Source organism: Schistocerca americana, chromosome 9 (genome assembly GCF_021461395.2).
Source record: "Schistocerca americana isolate TAMUIC-IGC-003095 chromosome 9, iqSchAmer2.1, whole genome shotgun sequence".
Taxonomy (NCBI): domain Eukaryota; kingdom Metazoa; phylum Arthropoda; class Insecta; order Orthoptera; family Acrididae; genus Schistocerca; species Schistocerca americana.
Genome location: NC_060127.1, coordinates 81482409 through 81495398, shown reverse-complemented (window position 1 = coordinate 81495398; position 12990 = coordinate 81482409). Strand labels below are relative to the sequence as shown.

General features: G+C 40.3%; 1 protein-coding gene across 1 annotated transcript in view; it reads left to right on the top strand.

The window, feature by feature from the left end:
- The window catches only part of LOC124551279 (serine/threonine-protein kinase PAK mbt), a 111927-nt gene extending 99591 nt beyond the window's left edge, over window positions 1-12336 (top strand). Inside the window, exons 8-9 of the mRNA XM_047126281.1 lie at window positions 948-1063; window positions 10446-12336. Of these exons, the coding sequence (XP_046982237.1) occupies window positions 948-1063; window positions 10446-10607 (278 nt within the window). The 3' untranslated portion in view covers window positions 10608-12336. The remainder of the gene's footprint in view (window positions 1-947; window positions 1064-10445) is intronic.
- Window positions 12337-12990: the final 654 nt, after the last annotated feature.

Sequence of the window (12990 nt, the reverse complement as noted above, 5' to 3'; positions counted from 1 at the left end):
AAGGATTCTGCAGCAAACAGAACTTAGAAATATTGGTCTGTAATTTTGTGGGTCCATTCTTTTACCTCTCTTATAGACTGGAGGTATCTGCGCTTTTTTCCAGTCGCTTGGGACTTTGTGCTGTGTGAGAGATTCACAATAAATGGAAGCTAAGTAAGGGGCCAATGCTAGAGAGTACTCTGTGTAAAATTGAACTAGGATTCCATCTGGACCTGATGATTTATTTACTATCAAGTCTTTCAGTTGTTTCTTTGCGCCACGTATACTTATTACTATGTCGTCTATATGAAAGTTTGTTCCTCATACTTGTACATGACACGTCCCCTCCTTCATCCTGTTACACCTCCATGGCACAATTTATCCCTTAATACAGCTCTATTGCACTTAGATGTGGTGCACATATTTAATACTTGTTTTTAACCAACTTCATTTAAAGATAAACATTAATTTTATATTGTTGAAAACAATATTTTTAATAATCTGAGATTTTTCATCCCCCCCCCCCCCTCTTTCTTTTTTTCCCCTCACATTTTTTGTAGGAAAATTTACATAGTTTAATTTTCTACTGGAAAACATTTTTGCTAGAAACTGTGGATTTCAAGTTATGTGAGAAAAACATAAAAACAGTTATCTCTAAATATCCTTCCCCTCCACCCACCCTACACCCTGTGCAGAAATTTGTAACTACACATATTTTTTGACCAATCAGCCTTTTTTTGGTCTACATTGACTGGGTACACCTAATACATTGTGAGATGGCTTAGCAGTTATGAGACTGCACTTACAGTACGTAGTAGCAATTTGCAGTTATCCATCCGGTTACCCTGGTTTAATGTTTCCTTGGTTTCCCTAAATCATTTCAGGCAAAACAGGATTCTAACAGATTAAACAAATATTGGGAATAAAACTTGTTTCAGTATTTAAATCTTAGCCTGTTGTTGTCCTAGGTATTATGGTGATAGAGATGGTTGATGGTGAACCTCCTTTCTTCAATGAACCACCACTGCAAGCAATGCGCCGAATAAGGGATATGCCTCCTCCAAAACTGAAGAACACTCACAAGGTAAGTTTGTTGGTGTATTCTAGCTTTTTACCTAGGCATATTTTTAGTTTTCCCCTTTAACAATGGAGATATTTTAACTGATACTGTGACTGTAAGTTTAGTGACCAGCCAGTCATGATCCTTGGTGACATTCTTCTTCTTCTTCAAATACACTAATTATTTGCAGTGCCCAGCATCACAGATTCAGCAGTTTCAAATAGGATATTCATGGTTATCAGCTAAAATGGCTTCACATCGTGGCGGGGGGGGGGGGGGGGGGGGGGGGGGATGGTCATCTCTGGTTCACATAGGTGGTGGTTTAGCAAGCAGCCATTACGTATCTGACGTGTACCCTTGTCTTTGATGTCTCCATGATGTTATCTTTCAACAATATACTGCACGATTGCATGTTGACCTAGCTTGATACACAGGGCATCCTTCTGTTGTGCTGGCTGGGATGTTGTACAGACATCTAACCCATTGGAAACATCTGGTCACAGGTTGCTGAGATCCTGGCATGCATCACTTGTCAGCAGCTAGTACCGAAGCCAAGAAATCTGCTGTAGAGTTGAAGCAGCATGAAATGACATACCCACGTCATCTGAGCTCAGTTCAGCTTGGTGCTCAGCTGGATGAGAGTCATTGACACAATCAAAGTGACAACTCTGTGTATACTGAACTTCACATCTTGTGTACCCTCAAATAATCTGCTAATTTAATTTTATATTTTGATGTTTCTCTCAAAATTGATTTTGGTGCTTCTTGCAGCATTTGTAAATTTATACGCATCGGTCTTGTAGGAAATTCGAAGAAAAACCACATATCTGAAACTGTTTTGTAATTATATTATTGTGTTTTTGTATTCGTAAAAATATTAGCTCTCCAGTACTATTGACACATTCTTCTCATAAATATGCAGGTCTGGTTGACAATTCTTAATAGAGCACAGGATTAATTAATTGCACTTGTAGAATCAAACTTTATAATTATTTATGTCATTAAATAGATAAAAAATGTACTCACCAAGTGGCGGCAGAACACATGCATAAAAGATGGTTGTAATTGTCAAGCTTTCAGAGCCAGTGGCTCCTCCTTCAGGCAGAAGGGTTGAAGGGGAAGGAAGAGGGGTGAAGGAAAAGGACTGGAGAGGTCTAGGAAAAGCGGTAGATTTTGGGAAAGTCACCCAGAACTCCAGGTCAGGGGGACTTACTGTATGGGATGAGAAGGAAAGACTGATTGTTGGACAACTGTCTTTTATGTGAGTGTTCTGCTGCCACTTAGTGATTAGCTTTTTTTATCTATCCAATTAAATAATTTTATATAAAAACAAAGATGAGGTGACTTACCGAACGAAAGCGCTGGAAGGTCGATAGACACACAAACAAACACAAACATACACACAAAATTAAAGCTTTCGCAACAAACTGTTGCCTCATCAGGAAAGAGGGAAGGAGAGGGGAAGACGAAAGGAAGTGGGTTTTAAGGGAGAGGGTAAGGAGTCATTCCAATCCTGGGAGCGGAAAGACTTACCTTAGGGGGAAAAAAGGACAGGTATACACTCGCACACACGCACATATCCATCCACACATACAGACACAAGCAGACATGGTCTTTAAATATGTCTGCTTGTGTCTGTATGTGTGGATGGATATGTGTGTGTGTGCGAGTGTATACCTGTCCTTTTTTCCCCCTAAGGTAAGTCTTTCCGCTCCCGGGATTGGAATGACTCCTTACCCTCTCCCTTAAAACCCACTTCCTTTCGTCTTCCCCTCTCCTTCCCTCTTTCCTGATGAGGCAACAGTTTGTTGCGAAAGCTTGAATTTTGTGTGTATGTTTGTGTTTGTTTGTGTGTCTATCGACCTGCCAACGCTTTCGTTCGGTAAGTCACCTCATCTTTGTTTTTATATATAATTTTTCCCACGTGGAATGTTTCCTTCTATTATATTGATACAATTAAATAATTTATATAAAAAACAAAGATGCTGCAACTTACCAAATGAGAAAGTGCTGGTATGTTGATAGACACAATAAAAAACGCACAAACACGCACACAAATATTCAAGCTTTCACAACCCAAGGTTGCTTCATCAGGAAAGAGGGAAGGGGAGGGAAAGATGAAAGGATGTGGGTTTTAAGGGAGAGGGTAAGGAGTCATTCCAATCCCAGGAGCGGAAAGACTTACCTTAGGGGGAAAAAAGGACAGGTATGCACTTGCGCGCGCACACACACACACATACATCCATCTGCACATATACAGACACAGGCAGACATGTGTAAATGCAAAGAGGTTGGGCAGAGATGTCAGTCGAGGCGGAAGTACAGAGGCAAAGATGTTGAATGACAGGTAAGGTATGAAGGGCGGCAACTTGAAATTAGCGGAGGTTGAGGCCTGGTGGGTAACGGGAAGAGAGAATATATTGAAGGGCACGTTCCCATCTCTGGAATTCTGATAGGTTGGTGTCAGTGGGAAGTATCCAGATAACCCGGACGGTGTAACACTGTGCCAAGATGTGCTGACTGTGCACCAAGGCATGTTTAGCCACAGGGTGACCTCATTACCAACAAACACTGTCTGCCTGTGTCTGTTCATACGAATGGGCAGTTTGTTGCTGGTCATTCCCACATAGAAGGCTTCACAGTGTAGGCATGTCAGTTGGTAAATCACGTGGGTGCTTTCACACGGGGCTCTGCCTTTGATCGTGTATACTTTCTGGGTTACAGACTGGAGTAGGTGGTGGTGGGAGGGTGCATGGGACAGGTTTTACACTGGATAGGAGCCAGAGGGTAGGGAAGGTGGTTTGGGGATTTCATAGGGATGAACCAAGAGGTTACGAAGGTTAGGTGGACAGCGGAAAGACACTCTTGGCGGAGTGGGATGGATTTCATGAAGGATGGATCTCATTTCAGGGCAGGATTTGAGGAAGTCGTATCTTTGCTGGAGAGCCACATTCAGAGTCTGATCCAGTCCCGGAAAGTATGCTGTCACAAGTGGGGCACTTTTGGGGTTCTTCTGTGGGAGGTTCTGGATTTGAGGGGATGAGGAAGTGGCTCTAGGTATTTGCTTCTGTACCAGGTCGGGAGGGTAGTTGCGGGATGCGAAAGCTGTTTTCAGGTTATTGGTGTAATGGTTCAGGGATTCAGGACTGGAGCAGATTCGTTTGCCACTAAGACCTAAGCTGTAGTTGTTTGTAGTTATTTAGTCAGAGATGACTATTGTTCATTGACAATACACTCTCAATTTGGAGATATCTGAGAATAATATTTTCTGTCAGTGTATGTAACATTTGCATTTGTGTGGTATTTCATTAATTTCAAACACACGGACCTGGAATATTTTGTGTTCTTGAAATAAAATACACAGAAATCCCACATATTTTTCTCTAATGAACTCTTCATATCAATGATTTTGTTGCGAGATACGTTGCTAATTTCCTCACTGGCTGCATACATGCAAATATTCACAGCGTGAAACGACCACATCTGCCATCAACTGATTCATAATGGATACTAAACTTTTCATTGTATCAATCACAGGCTCAATTACGAAGCATCATTTCATTTATTTTTAATTATAGTAATGAAGCACTGAGAGGTTCTCGGCAAAGCAGATCCCATCTTCTTGCAGCCATTGGCTAAAATGTGGTGGTGGCCTGCACTGCAAAGCACCTTGTTCAGAGAGAAGTATGATGCTGTATTGTCAAGAAACTCCATGTGAAACAGAAAACAAACAAAATTGTGTGACTATCTGGAAATAAATCTAACATAAACACATTGAAAAATGCTGCTCAGGCACATTAGATATCATTGTTACTGCCAGTATGTGTAAAACTACAGTTTTTTCCCTACTGTAAGTACAGGCACAATATTCGTTATTTGCTGTTCCATTTGGTTTTCCAGTTTTGATTGCCAGCAGTATTCTAACGTACATTGAATGAATGCCTTTTTTTCTTGTGAGCTGTTTGTAGAGATTGTCAGTTTTGTTCTCTCGAACTACTTCTACAACTTCATTGTAATTACTTCAGAACCCAGAATTACTACACCACTTTTACTTTTCTGTTACTAACTTGTGACATGAGAGTTGACTTAACAAATCATATGTTCTCTCATCGTTACTCATTACATTAACCACATTACATGACTACATTCATCATTCAGTATACTGAATAATAGTACTCTGTCAAAACTTCATTTTCTGTCTTTTACAACATTCTACTGCTAATATAACAGTGGTTTGGAAGGCTGTGCATCTGCAGGGATAAATAGCAATCTGCGGAATAATCTTTATCCCTCCGAGCAGGTATTTCCTCTCACAGAGTCACTGCAATCACCTTCTCTTGATGGAGGCATGTGTCATCCCATGATAAAGCTCACCATGTGCAAAAATAAAAGTGAAAGCAATTCACAATATCTGTACCTTTATATTTGGTATGTTATTTTACGTTTCTTTTTTGTATCCTTTATATATATGAGGTCTGTTCAAAAAATTCCAGAACTTTGTCCTCAAAAGTGTTCTACGCTTACCTTTTATTTATTGTGCATGGTCTCCTTCAAAATACTCACCTCCACAATTGATACACCACTCCCAACGATGTTTCCACTTCTGCAAGCAGTCTTGGTATGCCTCTTGCTGGAAACCTGCAAAGCGCCATCTGCGAATTTTCTTTTATCTCGTCTGTCGTTGCAAATCTTCGTCCTTTCAACAGGGTTTTCAATCTTGGAAATAAAATAAGTCTGCTGGAACCAGGTCTGGAGACTATGGAGGATGAGGCAGCACAGTGATTTCGATTTTTGTGCAAGAGTCACATACCAACAGGGGTGAATGTGCGGATATGTTATTTTGATGCAAGAGCCATGAATTGTGTCAACATGTTTCAGGTCATTTCCTTCTCACATTTTCATGCACGTGTTGCAACACATCCCGAAAGTACTATCAATTAACAGTTTGTCCCTGTGGCATGAATCCTTAAAAGAAAAAGAAACTATCAGGATGGCTTTGACATTTGATCTCACCTGATTAGCTTTATTTAGGTCTTGGAGAACCTCTCCCAACTAGATTAAACCTTGGCATCAACATCATAACTGTAGAAACACGTCCCATCACCAGTTATTATTCTCTTAAGGAACATCTTGTTTTTATTTTTGTGTAATCCAAAACCTCTTCACAGATGGCAAGGCGAAGGCCTTTCTAGTATTGACTCATGAGCCGTGAGATGAATTTGGCAGCAACGTAGCAACATGATGTATTCCAAGATTCTGTGTCAGGATTCATGACATGATCCAACTGAAATGTTACATTCTTCTGCAATGTCTTAGACAGTCAGTCTCTGATTGGCACGCACAATTTCATTAATGTTCCTGACATGATCATTGTTGGAAGATGTTGAAGGGAGTCCTGAACGGGGGTAATTGTAGACACAAGTGAGCCATGTGAAATGTTCATAACCCTGAGTGTGGCTACATCACTGTGGGCTTCCTGCATCATTTGATGTGTCTCTGTAAAGGTTTTCTTGAGTTTCAACCAAAATTTAATGTGGATGCATTGCTTCTCTAACTCTGCCAACTCGAAATTTGCAAACTGTGTGACACATCATTCTACTCAGTACAGAACTGAACAATAACTAACAGACACACAGCAATGAAAATTCCGACAGTTACATATTAAACGCAACTGTGTACAGGGATGCCAATAACATTTCACTCCAACACAGCATTGGTGTGGAATTACAAATGTTCCGGAATTTTTTGAATAGACCTCTTTTGTAAATAGAATCGCTTGCTGCACTGCTGTCTGTTGGTTTGGGTTAATGTCAGGAACTACTGTAGGGATTTTCATGCAGATTGGCTGAACTATGTTGAGTTAGACATCTGATGCTGTGAAAACAATGCCATTGCCATCCAACAGTGAATGGCAGAAACACTTGGAAACACCGCTCTGTGTAACTGCACAAAAACTGCACCAGTGGAAAAATAGCAGCATTGCTCATAAACATTGATGGATTTGTGAGCTTCATAAGGAACTAATAGATATGGGCATGATCTTCTTTCCTTAAAAATAGGGAATGATATTGTGTTCAGAAATTCCTTGCAGATGACAACAGAAGACTTTGAAAGGGAATTGCAATTCGCTCTCATAATTCACTGCACGTTATTTGAATAATCTGCAGTGAGTTGCTTTAACTTCAGAGTTCAACAGCACAGCGGATGACTCAATTTTTGGTTTTCTGCAAATCAAACCAAGATGCAGATGCAGTTCTTTCTGTGGCAGGGCAAGAGGATCTACAACAAAGAGTATGTGACAAAGAGTTGTGGCAATGAGTCAGAATAATGGGTCAGTGCAGAATGAGATTTACTAGAGGAGTGCTGTCACTAGTTATGTATCTACATCAGGCATGTAGTTTTCTCTTTCACATGCACTGTTTACATCATTTCAGTTATATGAAAGTGGTGGTATTCAGTTACCCAACATCACTCTATGAATTTTGAGCCTAACTCTATGCAGTGGTCCATAAACAAAATTACCGTTACACCAGACAAGCCATCGGGCTATAGACACTTAATGCTACTCCTGCGAAGCCAAGACAAATAGATAGTTTTATTATACACGGTTTGTTCAAAAAATTCCGGAACATTCATAATTTTGTGTCAATGGCGTGTCGAAGCGAAATGCGGTTGGCATCCCTGCACATGCCTCTGTTTAACGTGTAATTGCCGGAAGTTCCATTGTTGTATGTCTGTTAGTTATTGTTCAGTGCAGTATTGAGTAGAACATTGTGTCACACAGACTGCGAATTTCTAGATGGCAGAGTTAGGGTAGCAGTGCGTCTGCATTAAATTTTGCGATAAACTTGAGAAAACTGTTACAGACACACACCAAATGATGCAGATGATGATGGTGAGTGCTTAAGCCATATTCAATGGTACGAATGATTCACACAATTTAAAAATCGTCTTGTGGAAGTTAAAGATGACCTTCATTCAGGATGCCATTCGACATCTACCAACTGTTTTTGTTAGGAATGTCAATGAAATTTTATGTGCCAGTCAAAGATTGACTGTCCGAGAGATTACAGACGAATGTAGCATTTCAGTTGGATCGTGTCATGAAATCCTGACACAGCATCTTGGAATGCATCATGTTGCTGCCAAGTTTGTCTCACAGCTCATGAGTCAAGACCAGAAAAACCCTTGCCTTGCTATCTGTGAAGAGCTTTTGTATCATGCAAAGGAGAACAAGAGTTCCTTAAGAGAATTATAACTGGTCTTGAGACATGGTTCTGTGGTTTTGATGTTAAGACAAAGATTCAGACTTCACAATGGGTCAGGAAAGATTCTCCAACACTAAAAAAAGCTTGTCAGGTCAGGTCAAATGTCAAAGCCATACTGATACTTTTCTTTGACTTTGAAGGATAAATTCATTATGAATTCCCGTCAGTGGAACAAACTGTTAATAGATGGTACTACTCGACACGTGTTGCGAAGCTGCAAGAGAATGTGAGAAGGAAATGGCCTGAGATGTGTTAACATAATTCATGGCTCTTGCATCACAATACCGCACCTGCGCATTCATCCCTGCTGGTTGCGACTCTTGCACAAAAAATGAAATCACTGTTCTACCTCATCCTCCACACTCTCCACACCTGGTCCCAGCAGACTTTTTCTTGTTTCCAAAGTTGAAAACCCCATTGAAAGGATGAGATAAAAGAAAATTCGCAGACAGCACTTTGTACGATCCAGCAAGAGGCGTCAGGAGTTGGAAATGGTGGTGAAAGTGGTGTATCAATCGTGGAGGAAAGTATTTTGAAGGAGACCATGTACAATAAGTAAAAGGTAAGCAGAGAAAAGTTTTGTAAACAAAGTTCTGCAATTTTCTGAACAGACCTCGTATAAACTAGCTGTAATTGGCATGTGTTGCATTGCGATAGAAAGAAAAAAAGTGTTTTGTTTTATAATCTGTTTATTGAAGTGCTTTTGAACACTCAATATTTTTGATTTTTCTGTCTGGTGCCTACATGAATAAGTCAGATGTTTCCCAATGTAAGAGCAAGCCACGAACAGTTCTCCATGTGCGAAGCATGGACTTTTCAAATTTAGGTCACTTCTTGTAGTGATTGTCCCTGCGCTATGTTGGTGGCGGCAAATGTGAGTCGCACTGGAAACTGCAAGCATTTGAACTCAAATGGCATATCTGTTGAAATCATTGGGGTGTGTGGTAATAGTACATCTTCTCCTTTAAAAATTCCTTTTAAGATTGTAGCTTCGATAATATTATTCGTTATCTTTTTCACTGCAAGCCTGGTACCGTTGCAGAGCTCTGGTGGACTGATATTTCTGAGCAGAATGAGAGGCACGCCAATTTTAAATATCAACAAGTGCGGCGGCATGCCTGAAAAATTCAAGAATTCAGTCAGATTATTTATAACTCACCTTGATTCATTACAGAATGCAAAGTTGTGTCAAAATTTTAAATCAGTAAGTCAAGAATTTTCCAAGATTTGCTTTTAAGAACAACTGAATAGAAAACGTAAGTGTTCGTAATGGCAAATCTTGGGAAAGTTCTGACTGATTGATTTGAAATCTTGACACAGCGTTGCATTGGAATACACCCATGGTTTAATATACTTTAAAAAATATACATGCATGTGAAACATATTGTGAATAACTTCAGTAGTAAAGAAGTAATAAAACAAAATGTTATATCTGGCGCAGCAGTTTCTCACGCACCTTAATGTTTATGATGTCATATCACCTGAACCATATGTTGTACAATGACATAAATTTGCCAGCACTCTTAGTGACATATGTGAATACCATATGCAAAACATGTTGCAAATAAAGTTAGCCATTACAAAGTAATACATTAAAACATCATGCCTGTTGTAGTAGTTTTACGGAAAATACAGCAAAAATGTTGTAAGCGATAACCTTTACTTTTCATCATTTTGTGTGTGGGGAGGGACGTCAGTGAGAAAATTTTTTGTAAAGATTTCAAATTACAAATTATGTCAATTTTTTTTGCCAGTCACTAAGTACTGTCATTCGCAAATAGTGGATACATAAATCTGGATATTTTTGTGTGCTGACATCACATTCTCTATGATACCATATCTCCTGAACTATTTGTAATACTTTTTTTGGGGGGGGGGGGGGGGGTGGTCATATGGAGAACAAATCACCAAAGTTCTGTCGCAGTCAGATGAATGGTTTAGGAATGCATTGAGGATAAACATTCAAAGAAACATTGATTTTTATTTAAATTGGTAACTATTGGTTGCGAGTATTATTCATTAGCCAGATGATGTAGGGATACGCATCACTCATCTTGTGTGGCCTGTATTGCTGCACTACCACTAGTGAAAAAAGAATAAGGGAATTTTCGTCCTGTACTCGTGCACCATTATTGCAGGTATCACCGAGGCTGCAGGGATTCTTGGAGAGGATGCTTGTCCGAGATCCTGCGCAGAGGGCGACAGCGGCGGAGCTGTTGCAGCACCCTTTCCTGAGGCAGGCAGGCTCCCCGGCACTCCTGGTGCCGCTCATGAGAGGCTCACGCCACAGCAGCTGCTAGTCGCAGAAGCCGACCTCCCGCAGTAACCCGAGTAGTGTATGTTACACAGTCAAGTGCCTGTTTGTGCCATTCCAGTGCACATCTACCTAATTCTACCACAAAATGATCACAAAGTGATCCTTTTTAACACGGGTCTGGTTGAACACAAAGTGGGTAACTATATTCGTGGATTTGGCAGCTTGTGCGTTTATGTCTTCATCGTCATTTTGAAGAACTTATTGATACTGTGGTGAGATCTGCCTGTGTATAGTTTTAGTCTCCATATGTTGCTGTTAAGGGTATTGAGCTTGTATTTACCTCAGCCAATGCTTATTGCCCAGTAAATGTGGAATTATGTGGGCAAAATTTCTAGATACAGATGTTGCAAATGTACTTATTGTGTACTGTAGCACCCGGAATTTTATATAATATTTTTATTAGTGAGTAGCAGTAAATGAGACTTTTTGAGAAGTACATAGGATACTGCATTAGTAACAGCAAGAATCTACCTTTATGTATGTAGGTGTTATTAAAGCTTTCCAAAGATTGGATTGAAGGATGGAAATAAAAATGTATTTCTGTTTGATGGTATCTAATGCAAGTTCTTGAATGTATTTACAAGAAAATAGTTAAGTTTATCTCTCTTCAAGAACATTCAGCATTAAGCAGTAACAGTGATATCGAACTTCCCAAGGGACTAAAACTGTGTGCCACCCAGGACTCCAACTGTAGTTTTGCATTTTGCAGACTTCAATAGAAGAATTCCTGTGAAAGCCAATGATCTGGGTGAAAAGATCTGGTCCAGCACACACTTTTATTCTCTCGGGAAGTTTCATTGTAGCATACACTCAAGTGTGGAGTGAAACATGTATGCTGGACTGGAAATATATGTTCATTAGGTGAAAAATCCATGTGGAAATTTTCATATGTTCATCATCTTTGCTTGATCGAAAGGTTTATTTATCAAGTTGTGTGCAGCAAATAGGAAACAATGCTCTAAGGCAGCTGTGACAGAGTTCTTTTAATTACTAGAAGCTCATTCACAATGATTTGTGTGTGGTACAGTAAATTCTTCCCATTTAGTAATTAATTGATTGAAATTTGTTGCAACTCATCTATCTTTGTATAGTTGTACAGTCTTTAAGGTGTATGGTAAACAAAATGTGTATTTCCTAATGAAAGGATAAAATGAAGTATCTCAGTGGCCTTTGCATACAATGAGTTAAGATGATATTTTTGTAGCAGTTAAGCACTGCCATGGCAGTGGGAAACCTTCCTTATGTTCCAATAGAATGGTGTAGGGAAGTCACAGAAAGTGCAAAATGAGAGAGACTGGGGGTTAGATGTCAGTCATTCATATAAATGTATTGTTGTCTTCATGTTGCAGCATGTCAGTTGATTGGTTATTTGAATTTAGCTTACCTGGGCTGTTCTCATTGCATCTGGATGGTGTTGTATTTGCTGACAGGCACATAAGGAAGACTAAAGCTTTCAGACAAATACATACATAGACATACATACCCCTGTGCACACTGCGTCACCCCCCCCTCCTCACACACACACACACACACACACACACACACACACGTGTACAGCTGATAAAATGATTGGGAGGAGGAGGAGGGCATGTGGGGGAAGGGTGGCAGATGGCTGGGAGGGTAACAGCAGGCATATGGCATAGGAATGTGGGAAGGAGAAGCAACAGGTGCCTGCACCCACACCCTCTTTCCCAAAGCCTCATCTTCCTCTGTCCTGTCACCCCCCCCCCCCCCCCCCCCCCCCCAACCTCCTCCTCCCGGAAATCCTTTTCCCCTGTATCATCATGCAGTGCACAAACTCAACAGTTCCAAATCCTGTGTGTTGCTTTCCTATCCTGTGCACCTGCTGCCCCTCTCTCCCACATTACTATCTTGCACAACTGCTATCACCCTTCAAGCCATCAGTCACTCTTGACAATCCTTCTTCCTGCTACCTGCCACTTTTCTCACCTCACCCATGCCATTCGTCAACAATCAGCACCCCTTACCACAGTCTGTCTGCTGAACTTGGCATTGTGTATTTGGCTGGTACAGTGTAGCCATACAGGTGTGTGTGTGTGTGTGTGTGTGTGTGTGTGTGTGTGTGTGTGTGTGTGTGAGAGAGAGAGAGAGAGAGAGAGAGAGAGAGAGAGAGAGAGAGCGCTAAGTTGTTTATATTCTGCCATAACTTTCCATACCTCATTGGTGTCATATTTTGCTAGGCTTGGAGCTAATACCTGTTTAATTTTAAAATTAAATTTACTTGTTGTTGAATTCTTCAGACACTGATTCATTTAGGTTTGGCCTTGATAAATTATATTATCTCAGACATTGTGTATATTAAGAAGAGTTAATTTTTGTCATATTTAACAGAAGTCATTTGGCGA